The 24941-nt window shown below is 39.6% G+C and overlaps 3 protein-coding genes and 1 pseudogene across 4 annotated transcripts in view; 3 read left to right on the top strand and 1 right to left on the bottom strand.

The window, feature by feature from the left end:
• Positions 1-24941, bottom strand: part of LOC146457901 (uncharacterized) — a 34193-nt gene that overhangs the window by 6754 nt on the left and 2498 nt on the right. Inside the window, exons 2-15 of the mRNA XM_085091413.1 lie at positions 24562-24727; positions 23460-23552; positions 21906-22262; positions 20700-21269; positions 19468-19812; positions 18510-18650; positions 17704-17945; positions 17343-17448; positions 16673-16927; positions 15720-15977; positions 14740-15003; positions 13840-14100; positions 12957-13223; positions 12039-12311 (exon numbers count right to left, since the gene is read on the bottom strand). Of these exons, the coding sequence (XP_084947539.1) occupies positions 12039-12311; positions 12957-13223; positions 13840-14100; positions 14740-15003; positions 15720-15977; positions 16673-16927; positions 17343-17448; positions 17704-17945; positions 18510-18650; positions 19468-19812; positions 20700-21269; positions 21906-22262; positions 23460-23511 (3391 nt within the window). The 5' untranslated portion in view covers positions 23512-23552; positions 24562-24727. The remainder of the gene's footprint in view (positions 1-12038; positions 12312-12956; positions 13224-13839; positions 14101-14739; positions 15004-15719; positions 15978-16672; positions 16928-17342; positions 17449-17703; positions 17946-18509; positions 18651-19467; positions 19813-20699; positions 21270-21905; positions 22263-23459; positions 23553-24561; positions 24728-24941) is intronic.
• Positions 707-7166, top strand: LOC146457903 (QRFP-like peptide receptor; annotated as a pseudogene). Its single transcript, XR_014858351.1, has 2 exons — positions 707-996; positions 5416-7166. The product of XR_014858351.1 is annotated as a QRFP-like peptide receptor (transcript).
• Positions 1124-2951, top strand: LOC146457904 (QRFP-like peptide receptor). Its single transcript, XM_085091444.1, has one exon. The coding sequence runs from the start codon at positions 1393-1395 to the stop codon at positions 2386-2388; it is 996 nt and encodes a 331-aa protein (XP_084947570.1). The 5' UTR covers positions 1124-1392; the 3' UTR covers positions 2389-2951.
• LOC146457902 (QRFP-like peptide receptor) lies at positions 9254-12028 on the top strand. Its single transcript, XM_085091448.1, has one exon. It carries the CDS (start codon positions 9451-9453, stop codon positions 10270-10272), a length of 822 nt encoding a protein of 273 aa, XP_084947574.1. The 5' UTR covers positions 9254-9450; the 3' UTR covers positions 10273-12028.

Genomic DNA, 24941 nt, shown 5'->3' with positions numbered 1-24941 from the left:
TAGAAAATTTCACAAAAGTTTAGTTTCATCAAAAACTATTTTTAACTTTGTCTTACAGAATACATTGTTCATGATGTGTTTCTGGTTTGAAGAAATTTTAGAAAGCCTTTCAGATGGCTTTAAGTGTAAAACGTAGGTGCCTTATACACACATTAAATTCGTTTTTCATAAATAGGCCGATTTCGAGATTCAGATTCTAAGAAAATAAAATTGTAAATCTTTAAGAGAATCTTGAAGATTGATTTAGCGGATCAGAGAGAAACTCGCATTTCGAGTAAATAAATTAAAGGACACCAAATCATCATAGTTGGTGAAAATTATGCTCTTCCACTTAATTTGACAAAATAAGTGTAAAAGACAAACAGTCGCTAAACAGAAGGCTATTATCATGCAAATTTGAAAGTGGTTGAAAGTCGTCAACAAAATGTGAAAAAAAACTTGCCTTGAGCTTAGGTTTCAAAAATAATAAATGAAATAAAATTTTGGTGGGTAAACCTCAGTTACGAACTCTTACACAGAGACATATTTTGTTTATGACAGAATTAAGTGTGGAGCTTGATTGAAAGCCGGAATTAACAAGGAAGTGTATTAGTTTAACCCACATTGTAATGAACTCAAAGTTAATTATTTTTTATTATCACCTGTACAATGAGATCAACTTTCCTGTTGCACCAATTGAAGTACTCCAAGTTTTTTCTCCTTTCTTTCAATCTTTAATTTATTACAGATTGCTGGCCCCCTTTTCTCCGCCCGCCTCGACTAGCACCTGCTATTTGCGGGCGGAAATGTTTTGCCATGTAAATAACTGTTGTTAGAAATGTTTTGCGACGTAATACCGAATAATTAAATTAAGTTCTTCTTAAGTTCTTCCTCTCGAGAATATTTCTGTCTCTTCAATAACGGAAATTAAATATAAGGCATGGACTTTGAAATAGTTATTTATTTGAATATTTTCATAAAAATTTCAAATTGTCTTATTCGCGCAAAATGAAAAAAGTGCCCTTAATTTCCTGTAATACAGGAATACGATTGCGCGAATCCTGGTTATTTTTTCATTGTTAATTGAGTTTTGTTTAAATAGGAGCGGCGAATTTCCGGTTCTTTACATCCAAGAGAGCAGAAGTACAAAAGGTTCGATCTTTTCCTCTTTCGTTTTTCTTGCAATTTCACGGATGCAAATGTTAAATTATTTAAAACAGTCACATAGAACTCTGTCAAACAGGGGAATGTTGCGATCTTGTTAGCATCTTTAACACTGGTTTGAAAAAGAGAGGCATTGAAACAAGCACAAAAAAACGTTCTTCAAAAATACTACCAAAGACAACGTTACTGGAAGACCATCAACTGAAATTGCTTTAAAATCTTCGGGAGCTAGAGGAGTTAAGAGACAACATGTCTTACGGAAATTACACCAACGGATCGTTTATTGGACAAGACGTTTCCCCATATTCAGGCTGCGACATCTTCGACATTCCTTTTGCAGTTAAAGCCACCGAAATTCTTGTCTTCTCTGTTATTCTTCTGTCAAGCTTGGTTGGAAACTCGCTGATAATCACAATCGTATGGAAGCGGCCTGAGTTGAGAAAGACGGTCAATTACTTTATTGTCAATATGGCGGTTTCTGACTTTCTCCTTGCAGTAATGTCGATTCCAGTTCGCTTGGCACAGTCAGCGACGAGTTCCTACCAATGGCATCTGAGTGGTACTGCTGGGTTAGTTTTCTGCAAGCTTCATGTGTTTGTGATGGGGATTTCACTTGCTGTATCTACACAAAGTCTTTTTTGGATCGGTTTGGATCGTTTTGTGGCTGTGGTCTTTCCAATGAAAGTCCATTATATTTCCTCTAGATTTCGCGCCTTTGCAATCGCCTCGACATGGATCGTAGCAATAAGTGTGAGATCGATCGATTTTTATTTGCTCCATTTAGTAGGAGTCGGTGATGTTGTTATCTGCTCGTATAAGCCAGACAGAGCAGCTATGGTAAACGAAGATTACCCAAGAGCGTACGCCGCCCTTTTTGTCTATGTGCCATTTATTGCCGTCACGATATTATATTGCGTAATAGCAGTGACCCTACGAAGACAACAAAAAGCTCTTCCCTGTTCAACTGTACACCAGAGAACGAGAAGAAAGCAGGAAGCAGTTAAGATGTCATTTTGCATCATGGCAGCATTTTACGTTTGCGCCCTTCCTACAATATCACAACAAATATTCTTCGAATTAAGAATTGCATTTTCCTGTTCTTTTTATAAAGTTTACTTGATTTTGGTTTATGTTATATTTTACCTGTCTTCAACTGTCAACCCAATCATTTGCCTAACATTTGTTGGCAGTTACCGCCGTGGCTTGAAAGACATTTGCTGTTTCTGTTGGAGCGAGCGCCACTGAATTACCAGCGCGTAACTCGAGAACAAAGTAAAATACGGAACAAGTAACGCTACAAGAGATCAGAGTCATTGCGAAGTCGTTGTGATAATCTGCGATATAATAAAAACTAGAGGAACATGCACAATCACTGTGGTTTAAATTACCAACTATGTATTTATTTGATTTGTCAGCACCTCTAATGCGATATATTGACGACCTAAACAGTGTTCAATAACAATTGTAACAAACTTTGAAATCACTTTGATGCTTCGTGCTATACACAGTTTGTCAAAAAACACGGCTACAGTTTGCAATGATTACGGAGTGTCGGCCTAATTATTAGGCTAAATCAGTGAAATACTGAGACAGAATAATTACGACCTTGAAGGTAAAATGGTTTAGTGCAAAGGTTACCAGGTCATACCGTCTTATCCTACCTCCGAAGTGAAAGAGAAAGGAAGAAATAAATCTTCCAGATATGAGAGTTATTCAGCAGATAAGAGAGACCTTGTAATTCGAGTAAATTAAAGACACCGCAATCACTATAGTTCGTAAAACTTATGTTCAGCCTGCAGTATATTTGACCATGGATCATAAAACGTTTTATGATCCATGATTTGACAAAATAAATTTGAAAATACAAACAGTTGCTAAATAGAAATCAAGCATTATGCAAATTTATGATGATGATTATTTATTTTTCCTAGCACTTAATTTTGCCTCCGCATCATGTAAAAATAGCCAAATCTTGTTATTTGTTAAAAGTCGTAGAAAAAATGTGAAAAAATCTTGCCTTGCGCTTAGGTTTCGATAAACAGTTTAGTTCGGTGGGTAAGCCTCAGTTAGCAACTCTTTTACACAGAAACAGATTTTTGGTAAACAGTTTCACTTTTCTCCAATGATTTTGTCCTGACAGAATTAAGTGTGGAGTTTGACTGGAAGTGTATTAATTTCCCCCACAAATATAAGTAATGTACCTAAAGTTAAAGGGATACTCTAGCCCCCAAAACAACTTTCCAAATTCAGAAAGCTTATGACCCAAATAAAAGATATTTACCAAAATTGGAGTTCGATCTCCGCTATTTTGCCTAGAAAAGCGAAAAGTTTCTCGTCACGGGATTCGAAGCAAGGCTTGGGCCGTAAACCGGAAATGACGTAGAAAGAAGAACTCGCCAAACCTTTTCCGGTTAGATTCCCCTGGATTTCTTTAGCAAGATTCGGTAAATGGCTTGATTTTAAAATTCCAAAATAAAATGTATGGTTCGTGTTTTGAGGAAAATTCAATAATACCGTATCGATTTATGGTTGCTTTATGCTTAATTCTAGTAACAACGGTGAAGGTCTTAGTAATTCGCATTTCTTTCGGGTTTTGTACGGGTGGTTCGGACACACGCGATTCGATTTGTTTGCTAACCCCACGACCTCTGCTCACTTTTCTGAAGACTGTTCTCAACCACAAATTATCACAGCTGTGTCTGTGGAAAGATGAAAAGCTCACAAAACGCCATTTCAATCTTGTTTTAAAGAAGGACTATCAGAAAATAAGAGCATAGGCGACCATAGGCCCGGTGGAGGACAGCACGTCCAATGAAGCCGCTCGCACCAGACAGATTACAAAACAAGCTACTCCACCAGAACTAGCTAGGGTTCACTGTATGTTTGAAAAATAATAAGAAATTGTTATTGCAGTGCAGCCTGAAGAAAACTAGCATTAGCCGATAATGATATACTTAAGCTTACCTTTCGAGCACGCGTAGTATCGCAGTTATTTCATTAACCTTGTTCAGTTCAGGTACGCGACTCAGTCATATATATTCGCTGTATACGCGGCGCGACAGGGCAAAATGACCAACAAAGGTGAACACCGTTTTCTAAATCAGCATAATATCAAAGGTAAAGGCCTTATTTTGCTTTAAAATGGAAAGCAATGAAAAATTGCCAGTATCGTTACTTAGCGGAAAAAATCCCTGTAAAGTGAGCTCGAATGCGGTATTAATAGAACGCAATATGCAATATGGAAGGAAAGGTATAAACTCGTTTAATGTCCCAAAAGGCCCAGCACAACACAATGACTTCCGAATTTATTTATGGGCTTAGACTTCGTCGTAAAATGGCTGTTTGTAGAGGTACCGCTCCTGTAAAGTGTGAATCGTTACAATGAAAGCTGCCCACATCTCCAAGCTTTCGCTGAGCTTTGTACGCTGTGTCTCTAACAGGCCAATTCCCGGGGTAAAATTTACGTGGATTTTTTTTAAAAATGTAACTAAACTGGATTTCAAATAACAACGCCGTACCATAAAAAGGAAACTTTAATGCTACTCAAAACGTATTCAATCGCCAATGAAACCTCATTGCGGATTTGAAATACACTGAATTTGCGATAGAATGCATTACTATCCGCTCTTAAACACCCTTCGCACTCGTTTTGTAGAGTCCGTAACCGAGTTCACTTCGCTGTTACACGGCTAAACACATACGACAGAGCGCCTTCATAGCTCTGCTAACATTGCTCCGTCGGCAATTTCGATTGTACTATTTTGTTCAGAAGAAAAACAAGCAAAAGAACTGCGCTAATCACCAGAATCCATATTCTCTTCAGTGTTGTAAACAAGAGCGGTTCTTCATTCTACGTCATCGATCACGTGCTCCACTAAAGACGATTTTTACTTCCGGTCTTCAAAAAGGGGAAAATTTCGCCTTTCTCCAGCAATTTTCGGCCTTTTACTTGTTTCTTTTGTACTTTTTGTGCCGTTTACCCTTTATTATAGTCCAAATGCTACTTTTTAAGCCAAAGTTGTTTTGGGGTCTAGAGTATCCCTTTAATCATTTTTATTTGTCACCTGCACAATGAGATCAACTGTCCGGTTGCACTAATTGAAGTAGCTTTTTTTTCGTTTTTTTCAATACTTTGTTTCTCTTTCCTACTGAAAATATATCTGTCTCTTTAATAATGGAAATTAAACAGAAGGCATGGATTTCGAAATAGCTGTTTATTTGAGTATTTTCATAAAAAATGTACAATTGTCTTATTCGCGCAAACTGAAAAAGTCCTTTTAATTTCCTGTGAGACTAGAATGTTATTGTGCGATCGTTCATATGATTAATTATTTTTCAGTGTTAATTAAGTTTTGTTTGAATAGGAACGGTGAATCTCTAGTCCTTTACTCCAAGAGAGTAGTATTTGTATTTCGAAGTATTAAAGGCAAAAGCACAAAAAGTTCGATCCTTTCCTCTTTTGTTTTTCTTGTAATTTCACTCATGCAAATGTTAAATTATTAATAGTTACCTAGAACTCTATCCAACAGCACAAAAGGTTCCATTCTTTCCTTTTTTTTGTTTTTTTGTTTTTCTTTTTTTTTTTAATTTCACGGATGCAAATGTTAAATTATTAACAGTGACCAAAAACTCTGTCAAACCGCAGGATATTGCGACCTTGTTAACATCTTTTACGCTGGTTTGAAAAAGAGAGGCATTGAAGTAAGCTCAACGGAAGAACTTTCTACAAAAATACTGCCAAAGACAACGTTACTGGAAGACTATCAACTGAAATTGCTTTTCAATCTTCAGGAGCTGAAGGAGTTAAGAGACACCATGTCTTACGGAAATTACACCAACGGATCGTTTATGGCGCAAAACGTATCCTCGTGGTATTCAGATTGCAACATCTTCGACATTCCCTTTTCAGTTAAAGTTACCGAAATTCTTGTCTTCTCTTTTATTCTTCTGTCCAGCTTGGTTGGAAACTCCCTGATAATCACAATCGTATGGAAGCGGCTTGAGTTGAGAAAGACGGTCAATTACTTTATTGTCAATATGGCGGTTTCTGACTTTATCTTTGCATTAATGTCCATTCCAGTTCGCTTGGCGTAAACAGCAACCAGTTCTTACCAATGGCATCTGAGTGGCACTGCTGGATTAGTTTTCTGCAAGCTTTATGTGTTTATGGAGCTGGTTTCATTTGCTGTATCAACGCAAAGTCTCGTTTGGATCGGCTTGGATCGCTTTGTGGCTGTGGTCTTTCCAATGAAAGTCCATTGTATTTCGTCTAGATTTCGCGCCTTTGCAATCGCCTCGACATGGATCGTAGCCATGAGTGTGAGATCGATCGATATGTATTTGCTCCATTTGGTACAAGTAGCTGATGGCGGTGTCATCTGCACAAATAAGATGGACAGGGCAGCCATGGGCAACAAAGATTACTCAAGAGTGAACAGCGCCCTTTTTGTCGTTGTACCATTTATTGCCGTCACGATATTATATTCCGTCATAGCAGCGACTTTACGAAGGCAACAGAAAGCTCTCCCCTGTTCAACCGTACACCAGAAAACGAGAAGAAAGCAGGAAGCAGTTAAGATGTCATTTTGCATCATGGCTGCATTTTACGTTTGCATCGTTCCTTTAATATCACATCAAATATTCTTCGAATTAAGGATTGCATTTTCCTGTTCTTTTTATAAAGTTTACTGGATTGTGGCTTATGTAATGTTTTACCTGTCTTCAACTATCAACCCACTCATTTGCCTAACATTTGTTGGCAGTTACCGCCGTGGCTTGAAAGACATTTGCTGTTCGTGTTGGAGCGAGCGCCAATGAATTACCAGCGCGCAACTGGAGAACAAAGCAAAATACAGAACAAGTAACGCTATATATAAGATATCAGAGTCATTGCGGACACGAATGATAATCTGGGATATAATAAAAACTAGAGGAACATGCACAATCATTGTGGTTTAAATTACCAACTATGTATTTATTCGATTTGTCAGCATCTCTAATGCGATATATTGACGACGTCAATAGGATTCAATAAAACTGTAAAAACCTTTGAAATCACTTTGATACTGATATCTTCGTGCCATACACAGTTCGTCAAAAACACAGCTCGTAATGATTACGGAGTGTCGGCCGAATTATTACGCTAAATCAGTGAAACACTGAGACAGAATAATAACGACACGTACGCGTAGGAGCGACCAGAGAAAAGAAGAAATGAAATCTTCAGGATATGAGAGTTATTCAGCTGATAAGAGAGAACCTGGCAATTCGAGTAAAATAAGACACCGAAATCATTATAGTTCCTAAAACGAGTGTTCTTTTTGAAGTGTTTCTGACAAAATTAATTTGAAAATGCAAACAGTCGCTAAATAGAACGCTATCGTGTTGCAAATTTATGATGATGTGAATATTTATTTCACTTAGCACTTCATTTTGCTTTCGTATCATGTAAAAATAGTCAAATCTTGTTAATTGTTGAAAGTCGTTGACAAAATGTGAAAAAAAACTTGCTTTGCGCTTAGGCTTCAAAAAAAAAACTTGAGTTATTTGGGTAAACCTCAGTTAGCAACTCTTTTACACAGAAACAAATTTTTAGTACACATTTTCACTTTTTGCCAATGATTTTGTTGTTATACAATTAAGTGTGGAGTTTGACTGGGAACTGGAACTAACTAGGAAGTGCATTAATTTTCCCCACAGGTATAAGTATTGTACCTAAAGTAAATTATAATTTTTTTTAATTATCACCTGCAAAATGAGATCAACTGTCCGGTTGTTCCAATTGAAGTACCCCAAGTATTTTTAATCGTTTCTTTCAATCTTTCTTTTCTCTCTATATCCTGCTGATAATATTTTTTTCTCTTTAATAACTGAAATTAAATATAAGGCCTGGACTTCGAAACAGGCGTTTAACCATTTACAATTGTCTTATTCGAGCAAACTGAAAAAGTCCTTTTAATTTCCTGTGACACTAGAATGCAATTTTGCGATCGTTCATATGATTAATTATTTTTCGGTGAATAGGAACGGTGGATTTCTAGTCCTTTGGATCCAAGACAGTAGTATTTGTATTTCGAAGTATTTAAGGCAGAAGCACAAAAGGTTCGATCCTTTCCTCTTTTGTTTTTCTTGTAATTTCACTCATGCAAATGTTAAATTGTTAATAGTTACTAGAACTCCATACAACAGCACAATGTTGCGATCTTGTTAACATCTTTGACACTGGTTCGAAAAAGAAAGTATCTTAAGCAGGGTCAACGGAAGAGGTTTTACTTAGGCACAACCAAAGACAAAGTCACTGGAAAACCATTAACTGAAATTGCCTTACAATCTTGAGGAACTAAAGGAGATAAGAGACAACAGGTCTTACGGAAATTAAGTTTCGTTTGAATAGGAACGGTGAATTTCTAGTTCTTTGCAACCGAAAGAGTAGTATTTGTATTTCGAAGTATTCAAGTCAGAAGCACAAAGGTTCGATCCTTTCCTCTTTTCTTTTTCTTTTTCCTTTTTTTTTTCTGGTAATTTCACGGATGCAAGTGCTAAATTATTACAGCGGTTACCAATAACACGCGACCACTTGCCTTCAATAAAGTCGGATAAACTTGTGTTTTGAAGGACGTCAATCAAGAAAGCCTTTTAAATTATTTTAAATTCTGACAAGATTCCAAGGCAACCCGGTGAGAATTTCACCTGCTACGAAAAGGTAAAACTTTATTGAAATTGATTTCCAAGCCAGATCAAGTGAAAAGAAAATGGTATTTTTGAATTAAAAATTAAAAATTACATTGCACGTAACAATTTGCTATCTCGCACGCATCGCTGATTTTACAAATCATCACGTGCAGCAATCTAAAATTTTTCATTCAAAACTACGGTATCCTCTAAACGATGCCCTTTCTTTTAGGTGAACTGGCTTGGAAATCAACTTTGATAAAAATTACTATCTATAAGCGGATAAACTGTCCATTTCTTGGCTGTGTTACCCTTGAAATGTCGTCAGAATTTAAAATAATTTCAACGGTTTTTCTTTGATTGACGTCCACCACAACGCAACTTTATTCAACTCTTTTGAAGGCAAGAGGTCGCGTGTTATTGGTAACCGCTGTAACGGTGACCAAGAACCCTAACAAACCGCGGGATGTTGGAACCTTGTTAACATCTTTGACGCTGGTTTGAAAAAGAGAGGCATTGAAGTAAGCTCAACGGAAGAACTTTCTACAAAAATGCTACCAAAGACAACGCTACTGTGAGACCATTGACTGAAATTGCCTTTGAAATCTTCAAGAACTAAAGGAGATCTGACACAACATGTTTTATGAAAATTACACCAACGGATCGTTTATGGGGCAAAACGTATCCTCGTGGTATTCAGGTTGCAACATCTTCGACATTCCCTTGTCAGTTAAAGTCACCGAAATTCTAGTCTTCTCTGTTATTCTTCTGTCAAGCTTGGTTGGAAACTCCCTGATAATCACAATCATATGGAAGCGGCCTGAGTTGAGTATGACGGTCAATTACTTTATTGTCAATATGGTGGTTTCTGACTTCATCTTTGCATCAATGTCCATTCCAGTTCGCTTGACGGAAACAGCTACCAGTTCCCACAAATGGCATCTGAGTGGCACTGCTGGATTAGTTTTCTGCAAGCTTTATGTGTTTATGGAGCGAGTTTCGCTTGCTGTATCTACTCAAAGTCTCGTTTGGATCGGTTTGGATCGCTTTGTGGCTGTGGTCTTTCCAATGAAAGTCCATTGCATTTCGTCTAGATTTCGCGCCTTTGCAATCGCCTCGACATGGATCGTAGCAATGAGTGTGAGATCGATCGATCTGTATTTGCTCCATTTAATAGAAGTAGCTGATGGCGGTGTCATCTGCACGATTAAGCCAGACAGACTAGCTATGGTTAACGAAGATTACCCAAGAGTGTACACCGCCCTTTTTATTGTTGTACCATTTATTGCCGTCACTATCTTATATTGCGTCATAGCAGTGACTTTACGAAGACAACAGAAAGCTCTCCCCTGTTCAACGGTACACCAGAGAACGAGAAGAAAGCAGGAAGCAGTTAAGATGTCATTTTCCATCATGGCAGCATTTTACGTTTGCCTCGTTCCTTTAATATCACATTAAATATTCTTCGAATTAAAAATTGCATTTTCCTGTTCTTTTTATAAAGTTTACTGGATTGTGGCTTATGTAATGTTTTATCTGTCTTTAACTATCAACCCAATCATTTGCCTAACATTTGTTTGCAGTTACGGCCGTGGCCTGAAAGACATTTGCTGTTCGTGTTGCAGCAAACACCAATTACCAGCCCGCAACTCGAGAACAGAACAATATACAAAACAAGTAACCTAAACGCTACAAGAGATCAGAGTCATTCCGGAGACGGGTGATAATCTGGCATATAATGAAAACTAGGGGAACATGCACAGTCATTGTAGTTTAAATTTATAACTATGTATTTGTTCGATTTTTCAGCATCTCTAATGCGGTATATTGATGACATAAATAGGATTCAATAACAATTGTCACAATCTTTCAATTGACCTTATTAGTGATATCTTGCTGATGTGCACAGTTTGTCGAAAACGCGACTACAAATCGCAATAGATACGGAGATTCAACAAAATTATTATTCTAAATCCGTTAAACACTGACCCAGAATAGTTACGACCTTGAGGGTGAAATGGTTCCAATTAAGCTTTGCCTTCAAATAGCTAAGAATATCAGAAACAAAAGGTTTCTAGAAGATTTGTTTAAGGCTAGAGATCTTCTCTGTTGATCAGTTATTCGTCTAGCTAGTGTTCAGAAAAACCATCATTAATGGGGTTCCTTAAATTCCTCTTAGCATTTCCAAAGAGTCACTTCAATAGTATTCTAATCATCCGGCGAAATATAGACTGGAAATTACGAGAGTCTAATTAGAAAAGGCCACTTGTATTAAGAGATCACGCGACCACGTTTTTCTAAATGGATGATGAGATGTTAATTATCACATCTTAGAATGGCTAGGGGTGATGTTCCAAATCTAAAAACAGAACTTCCTCTTCCACTTTCTTTGCATTGATGCAGAAATATTGCTTTCTTACGCTCTAAAGTAGCTTTCTGTTACTGACTTACTTACGCTATTCATGCAGATGCTGCCGGTTACTTGCTTCCGTACGCTGTTCAATCGCGTGCTGTTACTTCCTTCCTTACGCTGTTCAGTCGCACGCTGTTACCTGCTTCCTTACGCTGTTCCGGCATTCGCGTGGTGTCACCTTTTTTGTTATGCGGTTCACCGCAAGCTACTAATTGCTTCCTTACGCTGTTCATTCGCGTGCTTTTTATTTCTTCCTGATGTTGTTCATTCGACTCCTTTTACTTGTTTCCTTACTTTATGGATGCATGCGCTGCTACTTCAATATAGTATCAAACACCTAGAACTGTACTCCAAAATTTTCGCGAAGATTCTCCCAGCCCCGGTTGCGCCTTAACAATCTCATTCGTGAAATACATTTTGTTTGTGTTTAGTTAACGCTAATGGGCAGACCTCACTCTTTTCCCCAACTAGCGTCAGTGTAATCGCCCCAGGGCATAGTACGTCTAATATAATCACACCTCTAAATAGAAAGAGAGGGTTCACCTTAACGGAGGGGTGCCAGGTCGCCGACTTCGCGATCGAACTCCCTGCCTCCATCAAACATTAATTAAGGCGACACAACCGGATACCGACACAAAACAAAGCATTACGAGAGGCATACCAGCCTCCGAGTGCAAGGAAGAAAGGCAACATGAACACCTTTGCAAATGGAATATTTTTAGCTTTCTTCGCCGGTTTTTGTCTTTGTAACAGAATCGCAAGTCACTTTTATAACCGTGATCTTGAAACGAACAACCTAATTACTACTTACGTAACACGCTCAGGACGGCAGTAGCCGTATCAGGAAGTCCCAATCCATTCGTAGCCTTACAGACGTATGTTCCCTCATCACAGCGATCCACGTTATCAAGAACAAGCTGTTGTCCAGATGGAAATACTTTGCTAATGTCTCCCACCTTACTCCAGGAGATATGAGTTACGAGATCTTGGTCTGGAGGGTAGGATGTAGCATTGCAGAAAAATGATGCACTTCCACTTTCGTTGACAGTAATATTGTGGGGAGAGTTAATGATCGAGAAGGCGCCTTCAAATAAAATGAAAAGTTTGTGAGTTTCCTCTCTTACACTGGAACCTTTGTCGCTTAAGAAGCCCACAGAAAGAGCAGGCAGTTTTAATGAATTATAAGCTTCTCGTTTTGCTCTAAGGTTTCACGGAAATGGCGTGATACGTAATCAACGCTGCACTTTGCGCTGGATCATTTTATGCCGCAGCTCCAGCATTATGCAATACCTTTCCTACGGAGCTACAGGAAACGAAATCACTCTACGCTTTTAAGAAGAAACGTATGGCCTATCGTTTTAGAGAAGCTTTTTCTAATTTCTCATTAGCGTTATTATTGTGGTAGATCTTTAAGTTCAGTCTTGTAAAGTACTGTTGAAGTCTTGTAAAGTACTGTTGATGAGCATATGTAAACAGCGCTGTATAAGTTGAAGTTTATTTACATACATTGAAAGCATTATAGACGAAAAAGACGAAGAAGAAGAAGAAGAAGAAGAAGAAGAAGAAAGAAAGAAAGAAAGAACAGCTGAGAAACTGAAGGTTATGTTCAAGTTTTTTCTCAGTGTGAAAACAGTTTTAAAATTTACCAAGTTTGCACTTTTTTTGTTTAGAAACTATAGTGACTGTAAAGGTTGTTACACCATAAAAATATATTACGCTTGATACACACCATAAACAGAAACGACAACAGAGCTGTTGGTCCCAGTCCCCAGGCTGTTGATAGGTACACACTGATATGATCCTGCGTCATAATGCCTGGCCTTTTCGATCACGTGTTTTCTTGTCAAACTGGTTCCGAGGTAGACATCGTTATGATAAAACCTGTATTGACTGACCGGTGGGTTGGCATCTGTCACGCAAGTGAGTACAATGCGACCATTGCCTCTGACCAATGCGTTCACATTATCGGTGATTAATCTCGTAGAGGACGGAGGATCTTTAACAAACAATAAAAGGCGAATTTGATTAGGGCATACTGTTGTAAACCGCAAAGTGACTTTTCGCTTCGAAAGATGAGTGTTAGGCAGTCAGTCTGTGGTTGTGTTACTAGGTCGGTGGCGTCTCTTGTGTGAGGCTAGACCAATCTTATATCTGCATGCATGGCCACATAAGGTGCACATGTTAGCCTATCGTCGAGCACGTTGCTATCAAGCGTTACCAAATACTAGTATAATATAATGATAATTATTAATGTGATAATAATTACTAAAACGACAATTTCTAACCCCTTAGATTAAGTGGTCAAAAACGTTTTTCGTTTGCAAAAACACGTTATATTTTACACAACATTATGTCAAGCTGTCCCCACTATCCATCAGCACCCTCACAAGAAAGGGGAGAAAAAGGATTTGCTGGTAAACATGGATTGAGGAGGAAGAAGAGAAGAGGCGTCACACTGTCAGCTGTCCCATGGTGTTGTCCGTTTTTCAAAATCTATTAAATGTTATTTGAGATTGTTTTCCAGATTTGAACTAAGTAAATGCTTACACCAGCGTAGCAGAAGAGGAAGAACTACAAGCATTTAACGTTCAAAAATGGTGAAATACACTTACATTGCACATCAAGATAAGCTGTTTTAGACGCAGCATTGCCTACGCCGTTGTTCGCTTCACATCTGTATTCTCCACGATCTGTTCGATCAGCAGTTTGGATAAGTAGAGTATTCCCAGAAGCCACTGTTGTTTCGTCACTCACACTTATCCAGGAAAGGCTTGCTGTTGGTCGGCCAGTGGCATTGCAGAATAGTGTGACATTGTGCTTTTCACTTTCAAAAACAGTAATGTTGCCAGGGAAGAAGACAATAACTGGCGAATCTGTAAATGGACGTTTCAAGTCACTAACAACTTTATTGTAAGTTTCGATTTGCAACTTTACTCACGGCGTTTCAAAGACTTATCCAAGATCTTAATTTCAAACCTTAACTTTTAGTTTGCCGAGGATAAATTTTCTATTTTCTTCTCCCCTTATGTGAACAGTTTTTCAGGCAGATTTCAGATTGTACTTAGTATGTCTGGCTTGGTCTCCACGAAATGTCCATAGCATCGTTGTCATAAAACAGACTATTCGTTATCAGTACAAACAACCAACCAATCTCCAGGAGTGGTTTGATAAGATGAACTGTCTCTTGAACGAATTTTAACCAATTGCTCCACACAACATAATGGTGAATGGGCACCTAGGACATCTAGGGGCCCTTCTTTATGGTCAGTAAGCCCCTGGATGGAGTGCCCCATGGCTGCAAATACTTCCAACCCAGCCATGAGCCCGGCAAACCCAGATATTAGTCACGTTTACATAGTAGTTTGACAGTCTCCCGATAAGATGTGTACGCACACCCCCCCCCCCCCCCCCTCCCTCTTTACAAGGAATCAATCGTACTTGGGTTCACAGAAGCACATGGGGACAAAGCACTATAATAGAGAACAAAGTCAAGTAGCCTAAAATTAACTTACAATAGTCCAGCTCAACTGTTGCCATAGCGGTAACATGGTCCCCACGTATGCTGAGGGCTGTGCACTCGTAAGTTCCAAAGTCCGATTTGGCCGCATTTTCTACTCGCAGTGTTTTTCCTGTGGGGTATACTTTGCTGTTGTTGCCGTTCTTTGTCCATGTTATTGTTGGAGGCGGGTATCCCGTCGCATTGCAGAAAATTTCAAAAGTGTCGGTTTCATTTCTGAGCTGATGTTTCGGAAGAACGGTGTGGATTGTAGGACATTCTGTTGAGGGTTCAAAGAAAGTATTAACGTTAAGATCTGTTATTCTCTGTGTATCGAATGACCCAACAAATCAGTGATTCTTAACAGTATCTACATCTTGTCAATGGCATTACGTTCCACCAAATATCAAATACCTAACCAACATCCAGAGATAAAGGGATGGTTCCTCATGCGATAAAGCAGTTAAAGGGGAAGTATCATGGGGTTTTTGATACCTTTTGTTAAAAATGATGAATTAAGACCTTTAATCAGCTGCCAAATAATTCTAGAATGACGAAAGGAAAGAAATCAACTCAATTCTTGAAAGGAACAACTCGTGATCTGTTCTAGCGCATTTTGGAAACAAAAATGCGAGTACTTGAAAAACATTAGCCTCACATTTTTCAAGTTTAAATCCATTTCGACCTACTCTGTCACTGGCCAGAGGCACTAATCGACAGTTTTATTGCACTGGGGTGATAATATATAACAAACTGGACAATTATTTCGTTGTTTCTGCTGATAGACAAACATTTATAGGTTTTGAAATGACAGCAAACTTGCGTGATACTTCCCCTTTAAATTCAAATCATTCTTTTAGCCTCACCGGGGATTTATCTGCTGTCCATATTATCGGGGTGTCCGTAATAGGGAGGTGTTCGTAAGGCGAGAGTTGACTTTATAAGGTAACCGCTTAATATAGTTTCGAATGTGTTTACAACATTCACAATACTAACCATAAAGAGAAAGAGTCAAATTGGCCTCGTCCAACCCCGCCACATTGGAGCAGTTACAGGTGTAAACTCCTTGATCTGCTTCTGTGAAGTTGTGAATGACATAACCACTTCCGTTGACGTTTAACAAATTTCCTCTGTAGTGAAGTCGACAAACTGGTTGAGGGAAACCTCTAGAGGAACACTGCATAGCAACATGTTCCCCGAGGGCAGCCACATTGTAAGAGACGTTTGTGGTGATGGTGGCCTCCTTCGGGCTCCCTAAATGTAAAGAAAGACATTCCCGTAAAAACGCGCGATAACGAAGTTTTGTCCATCCACCCAGCAGTAGCCACATTGAGGACACAAATCTTTTTCTAAAAAACGCCCAAGTGTGATTGCTAAGGGATGTCATGCGTTTATAGCATACTAGCATAGAACATTGAAACATCAAGATCGGTTACGGCTCGATCTCTTACTGACGACGAATCCAAAGTAGAAAACCATCTTCGCTATACAATACAGTAACTTAACCTCCGATAACTCGAACCTTGATTGATTGACAGAGTTTTTTCTCCCAAAACAGTAGGACTTGCAATGTTTTTGCATTTGACCAGAAAAGTAATTGTAACGTATCTACACATTTGTTTTCTGCACCCTGCAACTTTTTGACCCAAATTTTATGACAATTTTTCTCACCAAAAATAGAACGTCAAACACACATTAAAACTCTCGTGACCCAAAAATATGAAATGATTGACAAACGTTGATCAGTAAGGCGTGAAGGGAATGTTCAAGTGTGTTTTCGAAGACCGAGAAAATGCATCCTAGCTTTCTCAAATTTAAAGGGGAACATTTCTTCAGGACGTCCGATTTGACTGACTGACTAACGAGTACCTTAAACCATCAAATCATATTAAACTTGCAAGACCAGACGACTCAAGAAAACTGGAAGCCGTCTAAGCCTACCAACCAACCTTCAACGTGGATCGCTGTTGTTTTTGTGTCGTTTTTCACAACGTTAAACGCTGAGCACACGTAGCTTCCACCGTCCACCTCAGAGATGTTGAATACGGTGATGTTAGCAGTCATGTAACTCTCCAATAGTACTCGGTCATCTTTCTTCCATTCAACACGTGGTGTCGGAAGGCCAGTCGCTATACATGCTAAGGTTACGTTGCTGCCATGTTCAGCCTCTCGACTGCGTGAAATCCAAACAATCTTGGGAGGAACTGGAAAAATGGCACAAAATAAAGCATAAAGATGAGACTGAGGAAGGTTGTTGCCCGACGAGGTTTAAAGACAACTAGATAAAGATGGAGATTAGAACGAATATGGTGATCAGTAGCGCAGGGGGGGAGGGGGGGGGCTTGAGTGGGTATAAGGATGGGAATGGGGTGAAAGTGAGATTGAGAGTGAGAGGGAAGTGATGATGATGATGATGATGATGATGATGATGATGATGATGATGATGATGGTGGTGGTGGGAAAGTGGGGGTGAAAATGAGTGTGAGGGAACTGATGATGACGACGATGGAGATGATGATGATGATGATGGTGATGATCTAAAAGAAGCTTCCGTGACTCTTTTTTAGGTGTGAAGGGATAGAAAATAGAAAATGCCAGCTTTTGATATTTTCCATTTACCTAAGGTCTCAGCCGTTTTGTCACATACTGTGTTTTCTTGAAACTCAACGTCGTCAACAGCGATGTCACTGAAAGCAGTGTTACCAACCACTCCTTCAAAAGTTACCTGTAGAAAACGTAGACACAAAAGATATTAACATACTAAAATTATTCAAACGAGTTGCTTCAAAAATAAGTATTCATTGCAATTCATATCCTTTTGAGTAGCCTATTTCCGAAGGAGGAAAATGTACAACAGAGGATTTTGCCTTATTACATTTTAACCAACAAAAACTCTCACTCCAAAATACAACCGTTAGTCCTACTGCATCATTTAACGAATGCTTTCGATGAACGCATACTACTCTAGTATTCTCAGTACCTTGTAAATACCATCCAAGTTAAGGGGCACCGTGGCTTTGTACCAACTGTTTCCTTGGTTTCCGGATATCTCCCACAAAACTTGATCTCTAACTTTAACTCTGAGGCTGCCAATAGACTGTCCATAGAGATGATAGTAAAACACCATGCATGTAGCATTTCCATTGCTTTGTATCTTTGGAGACTCGAGTCTAGCAACGTCACCCCTCATTCGTCCTGACGCTTCTGTGAAGAAGTAATATCCTGCAACGAAAGATGAAATGAATGTACGGTTCAACTGATGGAAAAAAATTCGCAAGAGATTATTCTTAAAAGGGGAGTTTTCATATAGTGTTCACCTCCAAACTCTATGTTAAGGTATTTCATTTCTTGCACCTGAATATAAAATATTTATAGTAATAATCAAAGATAATGGAGTGGGTTCGGTGATCTCGATCCCAAGCTCTCTCCCCTTTACCAAGTTGGTGATGATGCCATCCGCCCCAGCAAAACCTGCGGGGAATGCCAGATATGCGTCCCAATATCCATTCGTTCATTTGTTGATCGATCGATTGTCCCATACAATCTCGAATGACTCCAAACGCAGTCAGGGGTGCGTTCTTTCTACGTCGAAGACAATTATTAATACGAAGTTCCTTTAACTGCGCAAAAGTACCTCAGAATTAGGAATCATTAATAAAATCATTTATCGTGAATATAATGTGCCTAAACAGTCCGGTGTGACCGGTTGGCGTCCTCAAGCTTCATTGTACCACATTAAAGCATTAATCGAATCATGTATCGTTAATATGATATGCCACAGCTTACCGATCCCTGTAGTGTGATCCCTAGATGGCCCAGTGTTACTAGATGGCGTACGTCCAAATTGACGGGTCCACTTGAAGGCCGCTGGGCTACCAGGACCATTATCCCAGCCACAGTACCACGTGTCAAAGTTGCAACTTGCGTCTGTAACAAGACGTTAGGTTAGCGCACTGGAAATGAACTAGAACTAGGGGCGTTTTTAATTTGTCGGAACTGGCCAGCCAGACCAGTTACTTAGAGTGGGACATTTAAAAAGTATTGCTGTACAAAAAATTGTACACTTAAACATTCCGAAAATGGTATCCATTATTCTGAAGTCTATAACCAGACATTCAAATTTGCGCATTCCATTTGCGAACTGCCTGGTCTGGCCGGCCAGTTCTGACAAATAGAAAGCGCCCTGACATTAATGAGGTGTTTCTCACAAAGTTAACATTTCAGGCACTTTACGAAGTAACGCTGCCGACAATTCCAGCAGCACCCACCCTCGTCGGGCATAATAAAGTGAGGCATTTTTCCACATCGTAAGTCTAGGGGGGTCGGGCAGTAGCCTCCTGCCTGGAATATGACGACCTCCTGATTTCTACAGTACCTTACAGTACTGTCACTTCTTTTAAGTGATATCTTAATCAGGAAGCAAGTAAATTTGTGATAAACTATGTCAAAGGAGGACATAAATAAGATGGGATCCAAATAAAGAATACTTACTGTAAAAATACTGAGAAATAGGACTTACCTATACCTTAGCTTGGCCGGAAAATGTTATCATTAGAATGAAGGTATGCCCAGAAAATAAGAAATGGACTTATTTTTAAACTGTAGAGTATTTGAAAAGTCGTTTGCCCTCGACGTGGGGCATCTGAAAGCTTGTTTTCAAAAATGTTAACGCCTGGGGTATACCCGGGGAGGGGATAGGCATTGTGGAAATGACTGATGCATCTTGGAACTGAATGAACCTCACCTTTTGCATTTGCAGTGTAGTTGTGGTCACAAATCACTCCTGCGTCTTTAGTATGATCACAGTCGCTCATGTTCCAGCCGCCATGAGGACACGCCGCAAGTGTGTTCTCAGTTCCCCTACAGTTCACCTCATCCAGCCATATTGGCCCACCCATGGCACCGCCAAAGTGGGACGCAATCGTAAAACCAATAGCTCTGGGGTAACCCAACATACGGCATACCACATGCGCATCAGCTATGTCCCATGAATCATCGCATACCGTTCCCCACTGCCCATTGTAGTAGAGAGACACGCGGCCTCGACTTGGGAAACCATGCAGGTCATCTAGTATCTCGACATATATGACTGCAGAGAAAGCAGAAAACAGCTTTAAAAGTCGGTTTCTTTCGGATAGTGCAGAGCCGTTGATGGGATGACTATACGACTACATTTGAATTTGAACTGACAAGGAGGCTTATCAGCGACCTTCGGGACTCATCTATCACCACGTGTCTTGTCTAGAATCAAGAGTCTATATGCGTATTTCTCAGCGTTTTCCTAAACAATTCGCCCGTGTTCACATATAATTTCATTTTTACAATTGTTGGTTGGAAGATTAACTTTAATCCACATCTAAACATTTAACAAGGTTATTGCTGTACATGTAGTTATCGTTTGCCCTGCTCGAAGTAGCTTTCACCGACTAATTCAAAGTTTATTTTAGCATTAGTATATCCAGCATTAGAACAAATCTACTACCGTTCTATCACGAATACTGCTCTCTTATTGGCTACGCTACTCACTATCTATTCTGTTGTAGATAGTGAGTAGAGTGAGTAGCCAAACAGCGTGCGGTTGTCGACAAAATGGCGGCCGCTTTTTCGCATTTTTGATGAGCCTGTGTAGAGGGTTTTAAACGACTAGTAGTTTTACACTAAAACAATTAGATTATTTGCTCTCAATTTCTATATGTGATAGTTAATACGGGCTTCGCCCTCATCAACTATAACGCTATAGAAATTTCGAGCTCATAATCTAATTGTTAATTAGAGACTTTTGGATTTGAGTACGAGTGCGACTTTTAATATCGACTTCGCATGCTTTAGATAACAACTTGTCTCACCAATTTTGTTTCTAGGATCTCCTTATCTGATGGTAAGTAACAAGAAAGAGCAAGAGTTCTGATTAAAAGTCCCATACAGTTGTCATTTCATAAGTGTTACCGTAACGGCGTTTGTCAAATGTTTACTTACCGGGTGGTAAAGTGGGAATGATTGAGGGAGATACCGACACTGAAGAAGTGGGCACAACGGCCGACAATGAACTAAATGGTGAAGCAGCTTTGAGGGACACACTAGTCGTAGATGGTGTCAAAGGGACTTGAACAGTTAACGTACGTGGCGATAATTGTGTTTGAATGGTTGATGTTAGCATCGTCAGTGTCGGTGTGCTGGATCGCAAAACTTGGGGCGTGATTACAGTTGAATGCTGTTCTGTAGGTGGACTGTGACATATCACTTCTGCATCTTTTGAATGATCGCAGTTATTGACTCCCCAGTCACTGTGGCCACATTCTGATAAGGACTTCTCTCTTCCAGTGCAGGACAGTTCGCTTAACCAAACCGGACCAGTGCCTCCTCGATATTCAGTACAACAGTCTGCAGTCCAGGCCCCCAAGTATCCCAACATTCTACAGACAACTGACGCATCCGGTATATCCCAGCCTTTACTGCATATGGTGCCCCAGTATCCATTGCGGTATACTTCTACTCGACCCTTATTGGGAGTAGTACCACCGACAAGACGCACTTGTACTGGGAGGTCTAGAGGGTACGGAACGAAATAATAAACAACAAGACTATGAAGGCGTTAGAAGAATCCAGAGGAGCATTATGGATTGCCTGATTTCGTAAAAGACCATTTCGACTGGAAACATCAAAACACTTGTTTTAAACGGTATATCAGACACGGGTGTTGACTTTCTCGCTGCTTAGCACTTTTGTCCTTTTATGAAATTTCTTCAGCTTTGCGAGATAGTAGATATAGGCTTTATCCACCCCCCTCCTCAGAGACGAAGAGGATTGTTAGGTTAGTTTGAGCTATTGAAATCAGGATTTAAAAATAAACTTCTAGCGGAACAAATATTTCGACGACAGGTACTCTCATATTACAGATACACGAGTATGTGCCGCTGTTAGTCTGGGATACGGTTTTTACGAGGAACTGATGAAAAATTGAAATGGGATAGGCTAAGGATTTTTGTTTGCCTAGCCTAGAATAGGATTATAAATTGTAGCTGAATATGGTATATGCTAGGGTAAGGTTTTCACGGTTCCCGCGGCACACCCCAAACCACAAAAGAGTATTCCCGGACAATTTTTACATATCAGGCGGCAAAAAAGCAAACGACAGATTGCGTTTGGCGTAGAATACGATGTATAATCTCCAAACACCTTTACCTTTTATTTCTACTTGAAGGATACTCTTGGGTGCCGCAAAAGAGCTGAGAAATGTACAGCGAAACCGTGTCAGATCCGTATCCGTGACATTGTTCAACCTGAGAGTCATATCATTTCCAGGAATGACATCAAAAGTATCATGTTTACCGACTTCCTTGTGAACTCCACTAGAAAACTGTTTGATGGCCATAACCTGCCATCGATTGCTGTAAAGGAACATTTCACGCTCCAAGAGAATTAGGGAAAAACGAGTTGCTCTCGCGTTTTCTGTCGTTGTTAATAACACCGTCCATTCTAATGTGGCTGGTGATCCTTTGTGAACCACAAGTGGTTGCCTGATGCTCCACCTCAGAGAATCTGTAAAGGGAATCCAAAAGAAGGATTACTGACTATTGGCGATCTTAAAAGCCACCAAAAGCCACTATGGCTCTCTTGACACACTGCGCCGTGCGAAAGAGTGTGATTTCACGCGAGGTCTCACAAGGATTCCCACTGACAGAAGCAGATTGCGCATGGTCGTGGGTTCCGCTGGCTACCACTTGAGACCACAAATCCAATATGGCGTCTAAAGATGTCGACCTTGACGACAATATTCAAACATTGCTCTTGATGAAATCAGCGGATTACACAGTGATTACAGACATGGTATTTGGCCAATGTTTTCATAGAATTATAAGATTTTAAAATTTAGCATTCAAAGCTAACAAAAATTGACTTCTGTTAAGAAACATTTATCACCAAAGACACTTATCGGGCCCGGGACTTTCGAAAAACGGGCCCCTGGCCCCGGTTGTTCAAAGAGCGGATAACTTTATCCAGCAGATAAGTCGCTGTCCAGTGGATAAAACGTATTCGTTGGAGTACATTTTATTCGCTGGATAGCAATTTATCCATCGGAATAGAGTTATCCGCTCTTTTAACAACCGGGGTCTGGTTTCAAGAATCCAAACCCGTCTTCAGACTTTAAGACCGAAATGGTTAAATCGATACCGTATTTCAGACCAAAACCGTTCAAAAACCATACCCTACGGCACCGCACATACCTAAATAGCCCTTATATAGCCAAGTACCCACCCCCCCCCCACCCTACCCGAGGTTTTAGCTGGACATTCTGTTATGTTCTCGGGGAAGTTCACACGAGACACTGACAAGATGGCGGATGAGCAAGAACTGATAAGAGCACATGTATTTCACAGAAACCGCTGTACAACGCGGGCTCGAACGAATTATTCATATCACTCAAGAGTCTCTTGTATCACTATTAACACCTCCCCGCGGAGATTTGTTGTACACAACAATTCTTAATATCAATAAACGAACTTAAACAAGTCATCAACGTTTGCAAATCCCTTTAAACTAGACATGTCCAATAACAGTGTTCAAGTTCAGATCTGCTCAATCAATCTATATTGAATGCATGATATTGTTTACTCATTGATCCTAACAATGGGAATGACAGGCTTTTCTAGAGAGTCAGGAATTCTCAGAATATCTCTCATTCGAAAGAAAAGGCAGAAATATGATTGACGTAAAAATTAGAATGGCTTATCTTACCCGACAATGCGAAGAGCGAAAATAAAGTCAAAATTAGTGAATCCATCCTCATCAATATTGAATGGCCGCTAAAAATGGGCTCGAGAGCGCAACCTGCCAGACGAAAGGAAAAACATGTAAAGCAACTAAACTACAGTGAATTCAGTATTCTTCATCTTAACCTTTTCAATTTAATTTTACATACCCACTGCATTTGGCCTGACACTGTGGAAATCATGATCGAGAAAACGCAGGTATTCAGCGTTTATGTTAGACATCAGCGTGGCCGACAAGTAAAGCTGAAAGCTGTCTTGCAATCTGGAGACCCTTTCAGTCAGGCTTGGCTTTTTTTCAAGTCCCGATTCAACTTTCACCTGCCTCGAGCCAAGATCTCCAATGATAGGTTGAATTGACAAAATCTCACCTGCTTTTCACCTTTCAGGCCACGCTATTCAAGTAGCAAACTGTTCAGCCTCCTACCATTGTGGATTTTTAAAGGTCTATATATACCCTATTTTGCCGGACAAGTTGTCGTTATACCATTATTTGATTGCCAAGTAACATCATTCTCCGCTGACTGCGCTTCAACTTTAACAAAATATAGCGCGCAAACGTGAATATTACTGCCTTTTTTAATTTAATAGCAGCTGTACGCATTGGCCGTGCGCAAGTCTTCAACAAATTTTCTTCATTTTACTCATGCACGTAAAGCTATAGAAGCAAAATTTACGCTCTTGTCCACCTAAATTTTACGCCACCGAGGAAATTGACCTAAAGCTCATGTCTAAAATTATAGTTATGAAAAGTAGGGCGGCATGTAATTAAAATATTGGGCATGAATCCCTAGCTTTTCGACGGATATCAGTTACTTACAAGCAATTTGCACACATTTACGCCGTCCATGAATAAAATAAAATAAAAATAAAAGGCCATTTTGCTTTTGCGACAAGAAAACAATTTTAGACGCAAGTCACCAGTGAATCTGTTTTCTCCCTGTAGATTATACATTTTTTTTTAAAATTGCGGGATCCAAAATGTCATGAAATATGTTCCAGGGGATACATAAAACCATTATAGAATACAGTAACTATAAATGATAATGTCGAGTCATATGTTAGCTTACCTTTCAATGCAGCATAAAATGTAAAAATTAAGAAACAAAGACCGTTCACAAAGGAAATGTTGCAGTTTTCAGCTGATGTTTAGCGAACACTGCTGTGCCAGTCAAATCGAACGGTAAAATCAGCCCCGCAGCGGTGTCTTGTTTCACAGCCGGCTCCCATGTGCTCCTAGGTTAAAACAGAAAAATTACCAGATTAAATTATTTTGCAACATTGAGTCGGAAACGAACTGTACCACGGGAAACTACGACTCTTTAGTGTTTACACTGTAAGTCGAATGTTCGAGAAAGAGATTTCAACCACGAGCAGGATTTAAGTTGGAACCGAGTTCAGAATTCAGTGTTTTCTGGGAGCAAAAGAAAGAGCTTAGAGCTCATTGTAA

This window comes from Pavona decussata, unplaced genomic scaffold (assembly GCF_977016875.1).
Source record: "Pavona decussata unplaced genomic scaffold, jaPavDecu1.1 SCAFFOLD_236, whole genome shotgun sequence".
Taxonomy (NCBI): Eukaryota; Metazoa; Cnidaria; class Anthozoa; order Scleractinia; family Agariciidae; genus Pavona; species Pavona decussata.
Note: the sequence above shows the minus strand (reverse complement) of the source record. Positions and strands in the feature narration are given on the sequence as shown.

Bases quoted from the DNA above. Each gene is read 5' to 3' on its own strand.
- LOC146457902 (XM_085091448.1), top strand. From the start codon at position 9,451: ATGTTTTATGAAAATTACACCAACGGATCGTTTATGGGGCAAAACGTA.
- LOC146457904 (XM_085091444.1), top strand. From the start codon at position 1,393: ATGTCTTACGGAAATTACACCAACGGATCGTTTATTGGACAAGACGTT.